Below are 19,525 nucleotides of genomic sequence, written 5' to 3'. Positions count from 1 at the left end.
CTAACACACAACATAAAATGATCAGTTTCTAACACAAAGATAAAAGATAATAGATAATGCCCACTTTCCTGTTATCCTACACCCTACGGGGTATATAAACAGTATTGTGGCATCAGATACATCTTTAAAACAGTAACATTTCTATGATATTACCAGAACAAGAAACAGTGTTCACCTGAGCATCCTGTTTGGCCATGTTGATGTCCACTTGTTCCCTCTCGTCTCGATTTCCCTACAAACAGGAAGTGAAGAATTGGTTTACAACAAAAAGGATTGGATGATTCTCTAATAACACCCTATATAGTGCACTACGTTTGACCAGAGCCTTGGGACGAGTCTCTAATAACACCCTATATAGTGCACTACGTTTGACCAGAGCCTTGGGACGAGTCTCTAATAACACCCTATATAGTGCACTACGTTTGACCAGAGCCTTGGGACGAGTCTCTAATAACACCCTATATAGTGCACTACGTTTGACCAGAGCCTTGGGACGAGTCTCTAATAACACCCTATATAGTGCACTACGTTTGACCAGAGCCTTGGGACGAGTCTCTAATAACACCCTATATAGTGCACTACGTTTGACCAGAGCCTTGGGACGAGTCTCTAATAACACCCTATATAGTGCACTACGTTTGACCAGAGCCTTGGGATGCAGATTATATTATTCCGTGGGGGGTATTCTGGAAAACCCTTACAAATTATTAACAGCAGAGTACTGGTATCTTGGAAGGAATTTGAGGCAAGGAAACAGTAAACTCATCCTCCCCAATTGCTGTAATTTCTTCCATAAAACTTGAAATGGTATCTTTATAGTAGTTCTTACTTCCTGACTCAAGAGTGTACGTCTCAATAGGCACCCTATTCCCGGGGTCCATATGGCTCTGGTCAAAAGTAGTGCACTATGTAGGGAATAGGTTGCCATTTGGGGCGTATTCTCAGAAAGGAAGTGGCTACAGTAGATGTTTATCTTGAGGGCGATAGCAGTTTAATACAAGTATTTTGTTTTTCCTGAGTCTTTTTAATCTTAGCATTTCAGAAAAAAGCTCAATGATAACGATTAATAACATATTAAAAACCATTAACAACACATCAACAGTTACCTGACAGAGGGAGACGAGGAGTCTACGGAAGTGTCCTGATGTGTCATTAATGATGGCATCCTCCAGTTTCTTACCATACTCTGAAACACAGCATTTACATGATACTCTGAAACACAGCATTTACATGATACCCTGAATGAACCAACATTTCAGCCCTACCCTGAAAAATTGCATTTCAGCCCTACCCTGAAACACAAAGCATTTCAGCCCTACTCTGAAACACAAAGCATTTCAGCCCTACCCTGAAACACAAAGCATTTCAGCCCTACCCTGAAACACAAAGCATTTCAGCCCTACCCTGAAACACAAAGCATTTCAGCCCTACCCTGAAACACAAAGCATTTCAGACCTACCCTGAAACACAAAGCATTTCAGACCTACCCTGAAACACAAAGCATTTCAGCCCAGAAACACCATTTAGCCCCCTGAAACACAAAGCATTTCAGCCCTACCCTGAAACACAAAGCATTTCAGCCCTACCCTGAAACACAAAGCATTTCAGCCCTACCCTGAAACACAAAGCATTTCAGAAACACAAAGCATTTCAGCCCTACCCTGAAACACAAAGCATTTCAGCCCTACCCTGAAACACAAAGCATTTCAGCCCTACCCTGAAACACAAAGCATTTCAGCCCTACCCTGAAACACAAAGCATTTCAGCCCTACCCTGAAACACAAAGCATTTCAAACCCTGAAACACAAAGCATTTCAGCCCTACCCTGAAACACAAAGCATTTCAGCCCTACCCTGAAACACAAAGCATTTCAGACCTACCCTGAAACACAAAGCATTTCAGCCCTACTCTGAAACACAAAGCATTTCAGCCCTACCTACCCTGAAACACAAAGCATTTCAGCCCTACCCTGAAACACAAAGCATTTCAGCCCTACTCTGAAACACAAAGCATTTCAGCCCTACCCTGAAACACAAAGCATTTCAGCCCTACCCTGAAACACAAAGCATTTCAGCCCTACCCTGAAACACAAAGCATTTCAGCCCTACCCTGAAACACAAAGCATTTCAGCCCTACCCTGAAACACAAAGCATTTCAGCCCTACCCTGAAACACAAAGCATTTCAGCCCTACCCTGAAACACAAAGCATTTCAGCCCTACCCTGAAACACAAAGCATTTCAGCCCTACCCTGAAACACAAAGCATTTCTGAAACACAAAGCATTTCAGCCCTACCCTGAAACACAAAGCATTTCAGCCCTACCCTGAAACACAAAGCATTTCAGCCCTACCCTGAAACACAAAGCATTTCAGCCCTACCCTGAAACACAAAGCATTTCAGCCCTACCCTGAAACACAAAGCATTTCAGCCCTACCCTGAAACACAAAGCATTTCAGCCCTACCCTGAAACACAAAGCATTTCAGCCCTACCCTGAAACACAAAGCATTTCAGCCCTACTCTGAAACACAAAGCATTTCAGCCCTACTCTGAAACACAAAGCATTTCAGCCCTACTCTGAAACACAAAGCATTTCAGCCCTACCCTGAAACACAAAGCATTTCAGCCCTACCCTGAAACACAAAGCATCTCAGCCCTACTCTGAAACACAAAGCATCTCAGCCCTACTCTGAAACACAAAGCATTTCAGCCCTTTCATTTCAGCCCTACCCTGAAACACAAAGCATTTCAGCCCTACCCTGAAACACAAAGCATTTCAGCCCTACTCTGAAACACAAAGCATTTCAGCCCTACTCTGAAACACAAAGCATTTCAGCCCTACCCTGAAACACAAAGCATTTCAGCCCTACTCTGAAACACAAAGCATTTGAGCCCTACTCTGAAACACAAAGCATTTCAGCCCTACTCTGAAACACAAAGCATTTGAGCCCTACTCTGAAACACAAAGCATTTCAGCCCTACCCTGAAACACAAAGCATTTCAGCCCTACCCTGAAACACAAAGCATTTCAGCCCTACTCTGAAACACAAAGCATTTCAGCCCTACTCTGAAACACAAAGCATTTCAGCCCTACTCTGAAACACAAAGCATTTCATCCCTACCCTGAAACACAAAGCATTTCATCCCTACCCTGAAACACAAAGCATTTCATCCCTACCCTGAAACACAAAGCATTTCAGCCCTACCCTGAAACACAAAGCATTTCAGCCCTACCCTGAAACACAAAGCATTTCAGCCCTACCCTGAAACACAAAGCATTTCAGCCCTACCCTGAAACACAAAGCATTTCAGCCCTACCCTGAAACACAAAGCATTTCAGCCCTACTCTGAAACACAAAGCATTTCAGCCCTACCCTGAAACACAAAGCATTTCAGCCCTACCCTGAAACACAAAGCATTTCAGCCCTACCCTGAAACACAAAGCATTTCAGCCCTACCCTGAAACACAAAGCATTTCAGCCCTACCCTGAAACACAAAGCATTTCAGCCCTACTCTGAAACACAAAGCATTTCAGCCCTACTCTGAAACACAAAGCATTTCAGCCCTACCCTGAAACACAAAGCATTTCAGCCCTACTCTGAAACACAAAGCATTTCAGCCCTACCCTGAAACACAAAGCATTTCAGCCCTACTCTGAAACACAAAGCATTTCAGCCCTACCCTGAAACACAAAGCATTTCAGCCCTACTCTGAAACACAAAGCATTTGAGCCCTACTCTGAAACACAAAGCATTTGAGCCCTACTCTGAAACACAAAGCATTTGAGCCCTACCCTGAAACACAAAGCATTTCAGCCCTACCCTGAAACACAAAGCATTTCAGCCCTACTCTGAAACACAAAGCATTTGAGCCCTACTCTGAAACACAAAGCATTTGAGCCCTACTCTGAAACACAAAGCATTTCAGCCCTACTCTGAAACACAAAGCATTTGAGCCCTACTCTGAAACACAAAGCATTTCAGCCCTACTCTGAAACACAAAGCATTTCAGCCCTACCCTGAAACACAAAGCATTTCAGCCCTACTCTGAAACACAAAGCATTTCAGCCCTACTCTGAAACACAAAGCATTTCAGCCCTACCCTGAAACACAAAGCATTTCAGCCCTACCCTGAAACACAAAGCATTTCAGCCCTACCCTGAAACACAAAGCATTTCAGCCCTACCCTGAAACACAAAGCATTTCAGCCCTACTCTGAAACACAAAGCATTTCAGCCCTACCCTGAAACACAAAGCATTTCAGATCATCATAAAAGTAAAATGTGTCTTGCTGCCTTCCCAACACAAGATGTATCAACATAGCTATAGCTATGACACATTTACTTGTATGACGAACCGGCAATGCTTTGCGTCACACGAGTATCAATTGAAAACGCTGTGTGTTTCAGAATATGGATGAAATACTGTGCGTTTCAGGAGTAGGCCAGACACTTACCGTTTTTGTAAATTTGATTAATTTCTCTGATTTCTGCATTGGAGCGAGACGATAGGATCTCAATCAGACAGGCTTCATCAGTACCGGCACCCTGTCCAGAGACCAAAACAGGTCATACATGTTACACATGGGGCGGCAGGGTAGCCTAGTGGTTAGAGCGTAGGGGCGGCAGCGTAGCCTAGTGGTTAGAGCGTAGGGGCGGCAGCGTAGCCTAGTGGTTAGAGCATAGAGGCGGCAGGGTAGCCTAGTGGTTAGAGCGTAGAGGCGGCAGGGTAGCCTAGTGGTTAGAGCGTAGAGGCGGCAGGGTAGCCTAGTGGTTAGAGCGTAGAGGCGGCAGGGTAGCCTAGTGGTTAGAGTGTAGAGGCGGCAGGGTAGCCTAGTGGTTAGAGTGTAGAGGCGGCAGCGTAGCCTAGTGGTTAGAGTGGAGGGGCGGCAGGGTAGCCTAGTGGTTAGAGTGGAGGGGCGGCAGGGTAGCCTAGTGGTTAGAGTGTAGAGGCGGCAGCGTAGCCTAGTGGTTAGAGTGGAGGGGCGGCAGGGTAGCCTAGTGGTTAGAGTGTAGAGGCGGCAGGGTAGCCTAGTGGTTAGAGTGTAGAGGCGGCAGGGTAGCCTAGTGGCTAGAGTGTAGAGGCGGCAGGGTAGCCTATTGGTTAGCGTGTAGAGGAGGCAGGGTAGCCTAGTGGTTAGAGTGTAGAGGCGGCAGGGTAGCCTAGTGGTTAGAGTGTAGAGGCGGCAGGGTAGCCTAGTGGTTAGAGTGTAGAGGCGGCAGGGTAGCCTAGTGGTTAGAGTGTAGAGGCGGCAGGGTAGCCTAGTGGTTAGAGTGTAGAGGCGGCAGGGTAGCCTAGTGGTTAGAGTGTAGAGGGGGCAGGGTAGCCTAGTGGTTAGAGTGTAGGGGCGGCAGGGTAGCCTAGTGGTTAGAGTGTTGGACTAGTAACTGAAAGGTTGCAAGTTCAAACCCCCGAGTCTGTCGTTCTGCCCCTGAACAGGCAGTTAACCCACTGTTCCCAGGCCGTCATTGAAAATAAGAATGTGTTCTTAACTGACTTGCCTAGTTAAATAAAGGTTAAATAAATAAAAACACATATACATGTTACAAGTAAAAACATTTACTAAAATCCAATGACTAAGAATCATCTTGAAGATAAGAACATTTATTGTCCAAGTATACTACGATCAAAAGCAACATTTTCTTGATACCGTAACTACGGCTATATTGTACAATGTATGATGAGCAATGAACAAATCACGCCTCCAACATGCCTGACTTTTGTATTTAAAAAAAAATTGAGCTTTTCTTTCTGTTCCTTACTGAGATGACTCACTAAAAGAAACCCCAAAGAAAAGGTGCCTGCTATAAAGACAATCTGGGTTGTGTTCAGTAGGAAGAAAACGTTAAAAAAAAACAGTCCTAAGTGGGGCGGTTACGATCAGAACTTGTCCAATAATATAAGAACTTCTAATGAACATGACCCCCCGGTGTAGAGAAGAATGAATAAAAGCCCAACGAACTTCTACTGAACATGACCCCCGGTGTATAGAAGAATGAATAAAAGCCCAACGAACTTCTACTGAACATGACCCCCCAGTGTAGAGAAGAATGAATAAAAGCCCAACGAACTTCTACTGAACATGACCCCCCGGTGTAGAGAAGAATGAATAAAAGCCCAACGAACTTCTAATGAACGTCCCCCCCCCGGTGTAGAGAAGAATGAATAAAAGCCCAACGAACTTCTACTGAACATGACCCCCAGTGTAGAGAAGAATGAATAAAAGCCCAACGAACTTCTACTGAACATGACCCCCCGGTGTAGAGAAGAATGAATAAAAGCCCAACGAACTTCTAATGAACGTGACCCCCTTCCCCCACCCCCCGGTGTAGAGAAGAATGAATAAAAGCCCAACGAACTTCTAATGAACGTGACCCCCTTCCCCCCCCCCCGGTGTAGAGAAGAATGAATAAAAGCCCAACAAACTTCTAATGAACATGACTCCCCCAGTGTAGAGAAGAATGAATAAAAGCCCAACGAACTTCTAATGAACATGACCCCCCCCGGTGTAGAGAAGAATGAATAAAAGCCCAACGAACATGACCCCCTTCCCCCACCCCCGGTGTAGAGAAGAATGAATAAAAGCCCAACAAACTTCTAATGAACATGACCCCCCCGGTGTAGAGAAGAATGAATAAAAGCCCAACGAACTTCTACTGAACATGCCCCCCAGTGTAGAGAAGAATGAATAAAAGCCCAACGAACTTCTAATGAACGTGACCCCCTTCCCCCACCCCCCGGTGTAGAGAAGAATGAATAAAAGCCCAACGAACTTCTAATGAACGTGACCCCCTTCCCCCCCCCCGGTGTAGAGAAGAATGAATAAAAGCCCAACAAACTTCTAATGAACATGACTCCCCAGTGTAGAGAAGAATGAATAAAAGCCCAACGAACTTCTAATGAACATGACTCCCCCCGGTGTAGAGAAGAATGAATAAAAGCCCAACGAACATGACCCCTTCCCCCACCCCGGTGTAGAGAAGAATGAATAAAAGCCCAACAAACTTCTAATGAACATGACCCCCCCGGTGTAGAGAAGAATGAATAAAAGCCCAACGAACTTCTACTGAACATGACCCCCCAGTGTAGAGAAGAATGAATAAAAGCCCAACGAACTTCTACTGAACATGACCCCCCCCGGTGTAGAGAAGAATGAATAAAAGCCCAACGAACTTCTACTGAACATGACCCCCAGTGTAGAGAAGAATGAATAAAAGCCCAACGAACTTCTACTGAACATGACCCCCCCGGTGTAGAGAAGAATGAATAAAAGCCCAACGAACTTCTAATGAACGTGACCCCCTTCCCCCACCCCCCGGTGTAGAGAAGAATGAATAAAAGCCCAACGAACTTCTAATGAACGTGACCCCCCCCCCACCCCCCGGTGTAGAGAAGAATGAATAAAAGCCCAACAAACTTCTAATGAACATGACTCCCCAGTGTAGAGAAGAATGAATAAAAGCCCAACGAACTTCTAATGAACATGACTCCCCCCGGTGTAGAGAAGAATGAATAAAAGCCCAACGAACATGACCCCCTTCCCCCACCCCCCGGTGTAGAGAAGAATGAATAAAAGCCCAACAAACTTCTAATGAACATGACCCCCCGGTGTAGAGAAGAATGAATAAAAGCCCAACGAACTTCTACTGAACATGACCCCCCAGTGTAGAGAAGAATGAATAAAAGCCCAACGAACTTCTACTGAACATGACCCCCCGGTGTAGAGAAGAATGAATAAAAGCCCAACGAACTTCTACTGAACATGACCCCCCAGTGTAGAGAAGAATGAATAAAAGCCCAACGAACTTCTACTGAACATGACCCCCCGGTGTAGAGAAGAATGAATAAAAGCCCAACGAACTTCTAATGAACGTGAGCCCCCCCGGTGTAGAGAAGAATGAATAAAAGCCCAACGAACTTCTACTGAACATGACCCCCAGTGTAGAGAAGAATGAATAAAAGCCCAACGAACTTCTACTGAACATGACCCCCCGGTGTAGAGAAGAATGAATAAAAGCCCAACGAACTTCTAATGAACGTGACCCCCTTCCCCCACCCCCCGGTGTAGAGAAGAATGAATAAAAGCCCAACGAACTTCTAATGAACGTGACCCCCTTCCCCCAGCCCCCCGGTGTAGAGAAGAATGAATAAAAGCCCAACAAACTTCTAATGAACATGACTCCCCAGTGTAGAGAAGAATGAATAAAAGCCCAACGAACTTCTAATGAACATGACTCCCCCCGGTGTAGAGAAGAATGAATAAAAGCCCAACGAACATGACCCCCTTCCCCCACCCCCCCGGTGTAGAGAAGAATGAATAAAAGCCCAACAAACTTCTAATGAACATGACCCCCTTCCCCCACCCCGGTGTAGAGAAGAATGAATAAAAGCCCAACAAACCACTATGGCTTCTTTGAGTTGAGATGCATCAAACCTGGCTGGCGTCTGCAACATGGCAATAGCCAGCTTCTCAAAGTTCCCAGTCAGCTCAGACTTTAGATCATGGAATAAATCCTGTGAAATAGAAGATTGCGTAAGAGGTCTCACTCAAGATACAGTGTGTGTATATGTGCCCTAAAAATGCCACCCTATTTTCCCTTTTATAGTGCACTACTTTAAACCAGAGCCTTGAGCAAGGCACTTCCCACAACAACTGCACCACGGCGCCTAGTGTGACAGTCCACTGCTATATCCTGAACACATAAATATATACAATACCGTTCAAATCTTTGGGGGGGTCACTTAGAAATGTCCTCGTTTTTGAAAGAAAAGCAAACATTTTTGTCCATTAAAATAACATAAAATTGATCAGAAATACAGTGTAGACATTGTTAATGTGGTAAATGACTATTATAGCTGGAAACGGATGATTTTGAATGGAATATCTACATCGGTGAACAGAGGCCCATTATCAGCAACCATCAGTCCTGTGTTCCAATGGCACGTCTAATTCAAGTTTATCATTTTAAAAGGCTAATTGATCTTTAGAAAACCCTTTTGCAATTATGTTAGCACAGCTGAAAACTGTTGTTCTGATTAAAGAAGCAATAAAACTGGCCTTCTTTAGACTAGTTGAGTATCTGGAGAATTAGCATGTTGGGTTCAATTGTAGGCTCAAAATGTCCAGAAACAAAGAACTTTCTTCTGAAACTCGTCAGTCTATTCTTGTTCTGAGAAATTAAGACTATTCCATGCGAGAAATTGCCAAGAAACTGAATATCTCGTACAACGCTGTGTACTACTCCCTTCACAGAACAGCACAAACTGGCTCTAAACAGAATAGAAAGAGTGAGAAGCCCCGGTGCACAACTGAGCAAGAGGACAAGTACATTAGAGTGTCTAGTTTGAAAAACAGACACCTCACAAGTCCTCAACTGGCAGCTTCATTAAATAGTACCAGTCTCAACGTCAACAGTGAAGAGGCGACTCCGGGATGCTGGCCTTCTAGGCAGATTTGCAAAGAGAAAGCCATATCTCAGACTGGCCAATAAAAATAAAAGATTAAGATGGGTAAAAGAACACAGACACTGGACAGAGGAACTCTGCCTAGAAGGCCAGCATCCTGGAGTCGCCTCATCACTGTTGACGTTGAGACTGGTGTTTTGCGTGTACTATGTAGCTATTCTCATTACAAATCATCCGTTTCCAGCTACAATAGTCATTTACAACATGAACAATGTCTACACTTTATTTCTGATCAATTTGATGTTAAATGGACAACCCCAAAGGTTTGAACGGTAGTGTAGGTGTGTCTTTCAGAGGGGTTAGGCTAAAGCGGAATTTCTTTTGTCCAATTGGATGAATAATAAAGTGATCTTTATCTGGTGTTCGTTAGAACTCCAACAATACAGGAAACCACACAAGGTCATTACTGTAGTGGAAACCTCACCTTCCCATAAGTGGTTTTGTAGGCTGCTACCATTGGAACCCTCTGCTTGTTTGAGCGGCTCCCAAGAATCTCAATTATAGCTGCCTCATCCGTGCCTGTTGAAAATACATCTATTAATATTATTGTTACCAGTTTAACTGAGACTAAATTGAATGTGTATCACTAAATAATATGGTTCTTAAATTGTAGAATATTCTACACAATGCAAATCTAGCCATAGAAAGTTTTAAACAATTTTTATAGAAGATTTACAGAATTGAATAAAATAACAGAAGGAACTTCAGTTAAATAACGAGTTATTAGATTTGTACTAAATCTCATTAACTCCTACATACATATATACATGATATAAGTGAATGTGTGTCATGATGAAGTACTGACCAAAGCCCTTCATGGCCTTGCGGAGGACTTCCACATCCCTCAGAGGGTCAGCGCCTGGATAGTCCTTAATAACACCCCTAAAGCCTCTCTAATGACAAATACAAGCAAATACTGACACTGAAGAATAGAAATACTGAAACTGAAGAATAGAAATACTGAAACTGAAGAATAGAAATACTGAAACAAGGAAACACTTTGTAAAGTATATTAGGAAATGAAAAAAACAATGTAAATAAATGTAACACTGAGTAATTGGTTGAGGATTTCACGTTAAAGACAACAACATATAGAGATTCTCACGTTGATGGCAGGTGAATAAGGAGTAGCAGGAACACCACCTCCATATCCTGGCATGGAAGGGTTGGAGGCCGGGGCACCACCAGGGTAGCCAGGCATGGGCTGCTGTCCTGGGGCAGGACCGCCAGGGTACCCCTGGGGTTGACCTGGGGCAGGACCGCCTGGGTACCCCTGGGGTTGACCTGGGGCAGGACAGCCTGGGTACCCCTGGGGTTGACCTGGGGCAGGACAGCCTGGGTACCCCTGGGGCATACCTCCACCTGGCTGGAGGAAAAGGGGAGCTGATTAGCTGGGATCACGTTACTGACTCTGGCATTGTGCACAGATGCCACCCTATTCCCGACATAGTGCACTACTTTAGACCAGAGGAGTGAGCAGGCAGGTACTAGCGATAGAGGAGTGAGCAGGCAGGTACTAGGGATAGAGGAGTGAGCATGCAGGTACTAGGGATAGAGGAGTGAGCATTAAGGTACTAGGGATAGAGGAGTGAGCATGCAGGTACTAGGGATAGAGGAGTGAGCATGAAGGTACTAGGGATAGAGGAGTGAGCAGGCAGGTACTAGGGATAGAGGAGTGAGCATGAAGGTACTAGGGATAGAGGAGTGAGCAGGCAGGTACTAGGGATAGAGGAGTGAGCATGAAGGTACTAGGGATAGAGGAGTGAGCATGAAGGTACTAGGGATAGAGGAGTGAGCAGGCAGGTACTAGGGATAGAGGAGTGAGGTACTAGGGATAGAGGAGTGAGGTACTAGGGATAGAGGAGTGAGCATGCAGGTACTAGGGATAGAGGAGTGAGCATGAAGGTACTAGGGATAGAGGAGTGAGGTACTAGGGATAGAGGAGTGAGCAGGCAGGTACTAGGGATAGAGGAGTGAGCAGGCAGGTACTAGGGATAGAGGAGTGAGCATGCAGGTACTAGGGATAGAGGAGTGAGCATGCAGGTACTAGGGATAGAGGAGTGAGCAGGCAGGTACTAGGGATAGAGGAGTGATCATTAAGGTACTAGGGATAGAGGAGTGAGCATGAAGGTACTAGGGATAGAGGAGTGAGCATGAAGGTACTAGGGATAGAGGAGTGAGCAGGCAGGTACTAGGGATAGAGGAGTGAGCAGGCAGGTACTAGGGATAGAGGAGTGAGGTACTAGGGATAGAGGAGTGAGCATGCAGGTACTAGGGATAGAGGAGTGAGGTACTAGGGATAGAGGAGTGAGCAGGCAGGTACTAGGGATAGAGGAGTGAGCAGGCAGGTACTAGGGATAGAGGAGTGAGCATGCAGGTACTAGGGATAGAGGAGTGAGCATGCAGGTACTAGGGATAGAGGAGTGAGCATGCAGGTACTAGGGATAGAGGAGTGAGCAGGCAGGTACTAGGGATAGAGGAGTGATCATTAAGGTACTAGGGATAGAGGAGTGATCATTAAGGTACTAGGGATAGAGGAGTGAGCAGGCAGGTACTAGCGATAGAGGACTGAGCAGGCAGGTACTAGGGATAGAGGAGTGAGCATGCAGGTACTAGGGATAGAGGAGTGAGCATGCAGGTACTAGGGATAGAGGAGTGAGCATGAAGGTACTAGGGATAGAAGAGTGAGCAGGCAGGTACTAGGGATAGAGGAGTGAGGTACTAGGGATAGAGGAGTGAGCATAAAGGTACTAGGGATAGAGGAGTGAGCATGAAGGTACTAGGGATAGAGGAGTGAGCATGAAGGTACTAGGGATAGAGGAGTGAGCATGAAGGTACTAGGGATAGAGGAGTGAGCATGAAGGTACTAGGGATAGAGGAGTGAGCATGAAGGTACTAGGGATAGAGGAGTGAGCATGAAGGTACTAGGGATAGAGGAGTGAGCATGAAGGTAATAGGGATAGAGGAGTGAGCATGAAGGTACTAGGGATAGAGGAGTGAGCATGAAGGTACTAGGGATAGAGGAGTGAGCATGAAGGTACTAGGGAGAGAGAAAAACTGCAAACTTAATTATTATTATTTATTTTTTAATTTTAAGAATAGGGTGCCATTTGAGACGGATAACAGACTCCACGTGTTACAGGGAGTGGAGATGACGGATAACAGACTCCACGTGTTACAGGGAGTGGAGATGACGGATAACAGACTCCACGTGTTACAGGGAGTGGAGATGACGGATAACAGACACCACGTGTTACAGGGAGTGGAGATGACGGATAACAGACTCCACGTGTTACAGGGAGTGGAGATGACGGATAACAGACACCACGTGTTACAGGGAGTGGAGATGACGGATAACAGACTCCACGTGTTACAGGGAGTGGAGATGACGGATAACAGACTCCACGTGTTACAGTGGGGAGATAACAGACACCACGTGAGGGATGACGGATAACAGACACGTGACAGGGAGTGGAGATGACGGATAACAGACGTGTTACAGGGAGTGGAGATGAGGGACGTGTTGGAGATGACGGATAACAGACACCACGTGTTACAGGGAGTGGAGATGATGGATAACAGACTCCACGTGTTACAGGGAGTGGAGATGACGGATAACAGACTCCACGTGTTACAGGGAGTGGAGATGACGGATAACAGACTCCACGTGTTACAGGGAGTGGAGATGACGTGGTAGATGGAGCCAGCTGTTTTAGAGGCTGTCAGTATGTTGGTAATGACTAGCTTGGTGTAAGATAATAAGTTATATTTACCATTCCACCAGCAGGGGCTCCACCCCAACCACCTGGAGAACAAACACAGCGAGTGGAGCATCTTTTATTAGGTTTTAATACAAAAAAAAACACAGGATAACTTCAAATATGGATCGTTTATCCAGTTCGGTGCTTTTTGAGATCAAAATGTATAATAATAATAATAATAAAAAGTAATAAAAGTAATAATAAAAAGCACATGTTCAACTTAAATGAGGGGGAAAAAAAGAAACACATTTTCCCATCTGAAGAGATTCAATCATATTTTTAAAAAATACTATAGTAAAATGCCAGATAAATTAACAGGGTTGAACGCAACTTAAATAAGCCATGAATCCAATTGAGACGAGGGGGAATGGAATATTGGTGTGTGCAACAGGGAGTGGCAACAGAATGTAAACTTCACACGTGGAGGCGTTCAGACACTTCTAGCCTGTCTATCTATGGATAACGGGTTTGACGTGTTTTGCTGAAGCCGCTCAGTTTTCCACCACAAAACACCAGAAAATGACCAAAAATAGAAGAACCAGATCACCTGCTTTTACGCTAGGATTTGACTATTAGATGTTCAATGTTTATTTTGAAAAAAATAGTTTTTTTTTTTGTACCATATTAACACGAGTCCAGTTCAAGTGACAGGTTTGACCTTAAAATGAGGGACAGACGTAAATGATTCACTAATAAATAAATAATCATCTTCAGAAATGAAGAAATAAAAAAAAATAACTAGGGCTTTACAACGATGGTGAAACTTAAAGAGAAAATGCTACGGTTAAAATCTCTCTAGAAATCAATAGGGACACGTCAAAATGAAAATTGCACACTACGTAACATATGTGCACCTCTCTCTCTCTCCTCTCTCTCTCTCTCTCTCCTCTCTCTCTCTCTCTCTCTCTCTCTCCCTCTCTCTCTCCCTCTCCCTCCCTCCCTCCCTCCCTCTCCCTCCCTCCCTCCCCCCTCCCTCCCTCCCCTCCCTCCCTCCCTCCCTCTCCCTCCCTCCCTCCCCCTCCCTCTCTCTCTCTCTCCCTCTCCCTCTCTCTCCCTCTCCCTCTCCCTCTCCCTCTCCCTCTCCCTCTCCCTCTCCCTTTGAGTGCATCTTGATAGCTGTCACTCAAATGATTAGGGGTTGAAGCTCATTGGTTGAACTCTAATTGCTAGGGGGCTGGCCCATGTGAGGGAAAAATGTAGGGAAAATAGTGCAGTACTGATTTCCAGAAAAAGAAAGGATTTTGTGGCCAATTGAGGTAAAACAATAATTCTGCTCATACGATTATGCATGCCTCAACACTGAGTAACCGCCACAGTTCCAGAGCGCTGAGTAACCGCCACAGTTCCAGAGCGCTGAGTAACCGCCACAGTTCCAGAGCGCTGAGTAACCGCCACAGTTCCAGAGCGCTGAGTAACCGCCACAGTTCCAGAGCGCTGAGTAACCGCCACAGTTCCAGAGCGCTGAGTAACCGCCACAGTTCCAGAGCGCTGAGTAACCGCCACAGTTCCAGAGCGCTGAGTAACCGCCACAGTTCCAGAGCGCTGAGTAACCGCCACAGTTCCAGAGCACTGAGTAACCGCCACAGTTCCAGAGCACTGAGTAACCGCCACAGTTCCAGAGCACTGAGTAACCGCCACAGTTCCAGAGCACTGAGTAACCGCCACAGTTCCAGAGCACTGAGTAACTGCCACAGTTCCAGAGCACATCATTTAACAGGAGTTTAAAATTCAATATGGGTGCAAAATGTTGTATTTAAAAATATCAGGGACACGAACGGCACTCTCTTCATAGAACAACACATATACTGGACATTTTAATTTTAAAATGTATCCTAAACCAGTGTGTGTCGAGGTCACAGACCAGGGTCTCATCTCAGATTTCCTGTATACTAAAAAAAAACGAAAACACAACAAGCACACATTTGCACGACCATGAAAGCAAATAGCAATAGCCTTAGAGTTGAGATGTGCCGGTATTACTTAAAGGAATCTTTGGAATGGGGTGCTTATCTAGGAAATCGGGTAATCCATAAATGCAATATATTAGAAATACCCTTACCTTGTGCTGGAGGCATGGAAGGATAGCCTCCGGCCTGGGGAGGGAAGCCTCCCCCCTGAGGGAAACCTCCACCTGGTTGAGGGTAACCACCAGCCTGCTGGGAAGGATAGCCCCCGGCTTGGGGCGGGTAACCCCCGGCTTGGGGCGGGTAACCCCCAGCCTGTGGCGGGTAGCCCCCAGCCTGTGGCGGGTAGCCCCCAGCCTGTGGCGGGTAGCCTCCAGCCTGTGGCGGGTAGCCTCCAGCCTGTGGCGGGTAGCCTCCAGCTTGGGGGGGATATGCACCTGGTTGTGGGGGGTAGCCACCTGTCTGGGTAGGGTAGCCACCGGATGGAGGGTAACCAGGATAACTCATCTTTGGGACTTGAAAGAAAGAAAGCATTAGAAGTTAAGGCGTAAGTATTTAAAATATATATTTTAATGAGATACATATACATTTGAGATATATATATATATATACACACATTGAGTGTACAAAACATTATGAGCACCTGCTCTTTCCATGACATAGACTGACTAAGTGAATCCAGGTGAAAGCTATGATCCCTTATTGGTCACTTGTTAAATCCACTTCAAATCAGTGTAGATGAAGGGGAGGAGACTGGTTGAGGAAAGATTTTTAAGCCTTGAGACAATTGAGACATGGATTGTGTATGTGTGTCTTTCAGAGGGTGAATGGACAAGACAAAAGACTGAAGTGTCTTTGAACAGGGTATGGTAGAATGTGCCAGGCACACCGGTTTGTGTGTGTCAAGAACTGCAACGTTTTTTCACGATCAACAGTTTCCTGTGTTTATCAAGAACGGTCCACCACCCAAAGGACATCCAGCCAACTTGACACAACTGTGGGAAGCATTGGAGTCAACATGGGCCAGCATCCCTGTGGAACACTTTCGACACCTTGTAGAGTTCATGACCAGACGAATTGAGGCTATTTTGAGGGCAAACGGGGGTGCAACTAATGTTTTGTACACTCAGTGTGTGTGTGTGTGTGTGTGTGTGTGTGTGTGTGTACACACAGTGTACAAAGAACATATAGGGCCGGTTTCCCAGACACAGATTGAGCCTAGTCCTGTAGACTCTCCATTGAAAGTGCTTTTTAGTCCGGGACTAGGTTTAACCTCTAGCCTAGTGGTTAGAGCGTTGAACTAGTAACCGGAAGGTTGCAAGTTCAAACCCCCGAGCTGACAAGGTACAAATCTGTCGTTCTGCCCCTGAACAGGCAGTTAACCCCACTGTTCCTAGGCCGTCATTGAAAATAAGAATTTGTTCTTAACTGACTTGCTGGTAAAATAAAAAATAAATAAATAAAATCACCTGAACAAACAACAAAACCCTGAAATAAATCATCATAAAAGTCAGTGGACACGAGAGAATAGAGACCACCTACACCTCGCTACAGGCCCATAGTCTGTTTCAACGTGTGGACATAGAAGAGACCACCTACACCTCGCTACAGGCCCATAGTCTGTTTCAACGTGTGGACATAGAGACCACCTACACCTCGCTACAGCCCCATAGTCTGTTTCAACGTGTGGACATAGAAGAGACCACCTACACCTCGCTACAGCCCCATAGTCTGTTTCAACGTGTGGACACTAGAGAAGAGACCACCTACACCTCGCTACAGGCCCATAGTCTGTTTCAACGTGTGGACATAGAAGAGACCACCTACACCTCGCTACAGCCCCATAGTCTGTTTCAACGTGTGGACACTATAGAAGAGACCACCTACACCTCGCTACAGGCCCATAGTCTGTTTCAACGTGTGGACATAGAAGAGACCACCTACACCTCGCTACAGCCCCATAGTCTGTTTCAACGTGTGGACACTAGAGAAGAGACCACCTACACCTCGCTACAGGCCCATAGTCTGTTTCAACGTGTGGACACTAGAGAAGAGACCACCTACACCTCGCTACAGCCCCATAGTCTGTTTCAACGTGTGGACACTAGAGAAGAGACCACCTACACCTCGCTACAGGCCCATAGTCTGTTTCAACGCGTGGACACTAGAGAAGAGACCACCTACACCTCGCTACAGCCCCATAGTCTGTTTCAACGTGTGGACACTAGAGAAGAGACCACCTACACCTCGCTACAGGCCCATAGTCTGTTTCAACGTGTGGACACTAGAGAAGAGACCACCTACACCTCGCTACAGGCCCATAGTCTGTTTCAACGTGTGGACATAGAGACCACCTACACCTCGCTACAGGCCCATAGTCTGTTTCAACGTGTGGACATAGAGACCACCTACACCTCGCTACAGCCCCATAGTCTGTTTCAACGTGTGGACATAGAAGAGACCACCTACACCTCGCTACAGACCCATAGTCTGTTTCAACGTGTGGACACTAGAGAAGAGACCACCTACACCTCGCTACAGCCCCATAGTCTGTTTCAACGTGTGGACATAGAGAAGAGACCACCTACAGCCCCATAGTCTGTTTCAACGTGTGGACATAGAAGAGACCACCTACAGGCTACAGGCCCATAGTCTGTTTCAACGTGTGGACATAGAAGAGACCACCTACACCTCGCTACAGCCCCATAGTCTGTTTCAACGTGTGGACACTAGAGAAGAGACCACCTACACCTCGCTACAGGCCCAGTCTGTTTACGTCTGTACAGCCCCATAGTCTGTTTCAACGTGTGGACACTAGAGAAGAGACCACCTACAGCCCCATAGTCTGTTTCAACGTGTGGACACTAGAGAAGAGACCACCTACACCTCGCTACAGGCCCATAGTCTGTTTCAACGTGTGGACACTAGAGAAGAGACCACCTACACCTCGCTACAGGCCCATAGTCTGTTTCAACGTGTGGACATAGAGACCACCTACACCTCGCTACAGGCCCATAGTCTGTTTCAACGTGTGGACATAGAGACCACCTACACCTCGCTACAGCCCCATAGTCTGTTTCAACGTGTGGACATAGAAGAGACCACCTACACCTCGCTACAGCCCCATAGTCTGTTTCAACGTGTGGACACTAGAGAAGAGACCACCTACACCTCGCTACAGCCCCATAGTCTGTTTCAACGTGTGGACATAGAAGAGACCACCTACACCTCGCTACAGGCCCATAGTCTGTTTCAACGTGTGGACATAGAAGACACAGGCCCATAGTCTGTTTCAACGTGTGGACACTAGAGAAGAGACCACCTACACCTCGCTACAGGCCCATAGTCTGTTTCAACGTGTGGACACTAGAGAAGACACCTACACCTCGCTACAGGCCCATAGTCTGTTTCAACGTGTGGACATAGAGGAGGCCCAGTCTGTTTAGAAGAGACCACCTACAGGCCCATAGTCTGTTTCAACGTGTGGACATAGAAGAGACCACCTACACCTCGCTACAGCCCCATAGTCTGTTTCAACGTGTGGACATAGAAGAGACCCACCTACAGCCCCACAACGTGTGGACACTAGAGAAGAGACCACCTACACCTCGCTACAGCCCCATAGTCTGTTTCAACGTGTGGACATAGAAGAGACCACCTACACCTCGCTACAGCCCCATAGTCTGTTTCAACGTGTGGACATAGAAGAGACCACCTACACCTCGCTACAGGCCCATAGTCTGTTTCAACGTGTGGACATAGAAGAGACCACCTACACCTCGCGTGTGGCTACAGCCCCATAGTCTGTTTCAACGTGTGGACATAGAAGAGACCACCTACACCTCGCTACAGCCCCATAGTCTGTTTCAACGTGTGGACATAGAAGAGACCACCTACAGCTACAGCCCCATAGTCCGTGTGGACATAGAAGAGACCACCTCTGCTACAGCCCCATAGTCTGTTTCAACGTGTGGACATAGAGAAGAGACCACCTACACCTCGCTACAGCCCCATAGTCTGTTTCAACGTGTGGACATAGAAGAGACCACCCATACAGCCCCATAGTCTGTTTCAACGTGTGGACATAGAGACAGAGCCCCATAGTCTGTTTCAACGTGTGGACATAGAGACCACCTACACCTCGCTACAGCCCCATAGTCTGTTTCAACGTGTGGACAGAGAAGAGACCACCTACACCTCGCTACAGGCCCATAGTCTGTTTCAACGTGTAAACCCACAAATAAAACGATAGACTATTTACTATAGCTAAATGCATAAATGCCTGCACGTGCGGAAAAGTATTGCTTGTGTCCGACAAAATAGAATATACCGTCGCTAATGAGGGTCTACAAATCCCCTTTTGCTTAATCTTCAAATTTTGCTGCCTTAACATTTAA

General features: G+C 46.1%; 1 protein-coding gene and 1 long non-coding RNA gene across 3 annotated transcripts in view; one reads left to right on the top strand and one right to left on the bottom strand.

The window, feature by feature from the left end:
* Nucleotides 1–19,525, bottom strand: part of LOC118378038 (annexin A4-like) — a 34,180-nt gene that overhangs the window by 10,387 nt on the left and 4,268 nt on the right. Inside the window, exons 2-10 of the mRNA XM_052477626.1 lie at nt 15,284–15,643; nt 13,237–13,268; nt 10,569–10,829; nt 10,269–10,356; nt 9,888–9,982; nt 8,399–8,512; nt 4,455–4,545; nt 1,107–1,186; nt 176–232 (exon numbers count right to left, since the gene is read on the bottom strand). Of these exons, the coding sequence (XP_052333586.1) occupies nt 176–232; nt 1,107–1,186; nt 4,455–4,545; nt 8,399–8,512; nt 9,888–9,982; nt 10,269–10,356; nt 10,569–10,829; nt 13,237–13,268; nt 15,284–15,635 (1,170 nt within the window). The 5' untranslated portion in view covers nt 15,636–15,643. The remainder of the gene's footprint in view (nt 1–175; nt 233–1,106; nt 1,187–4,454; nt 4,546–8,398; nt 8,513–9,887; nt 9,983–10,268; nt 10,357–10,568; nt 10,830–13,236; nt 13,269–15,283; nt 15,644–19,525) is intronic.
* Nucleotides 10,857–12,864, top strand: LOC127911349 (uncharacterized). 2 transcript variants are annotated; one of them, XR_008077912.1, is made up of 5 exons: nt 10,857–10,947; nt 11,122–11,208; nt 11,420–11,535; nt 11,623–11,702; nt 11,863–12,864. It is a non-coding gene; the product is annotated as an uncharacterized LOC127911349 (long non-coding RNA). The 2 variants fall into 2 exon arrangements; XR_008077911.1 differs by lacking the exons at nt 10,857–10,947; nt 11,122–11,208 and having other exon boundaries at nt 11,312–11,535.

Source organism: Oncorhynchus keta, chromosome 24 (assembly GCF_023373465.1).
Source record: "Oncorhynchus keta strain PuntledgeMale-10-30-2019 chromosome 24, Oket_V2, whole genome shotgun sequence".
In the NCBI taxonomy this organism is placed as follows: Eukaryota; Metazoa; Chordata; class Actinopteri; order Salmoniformes; family Salmonidae; genus Oncorhynchus; species Oncorhynchus keta.
This window is presented reverse-complemented; position numbering and strand designations above follow the sequence as displayed.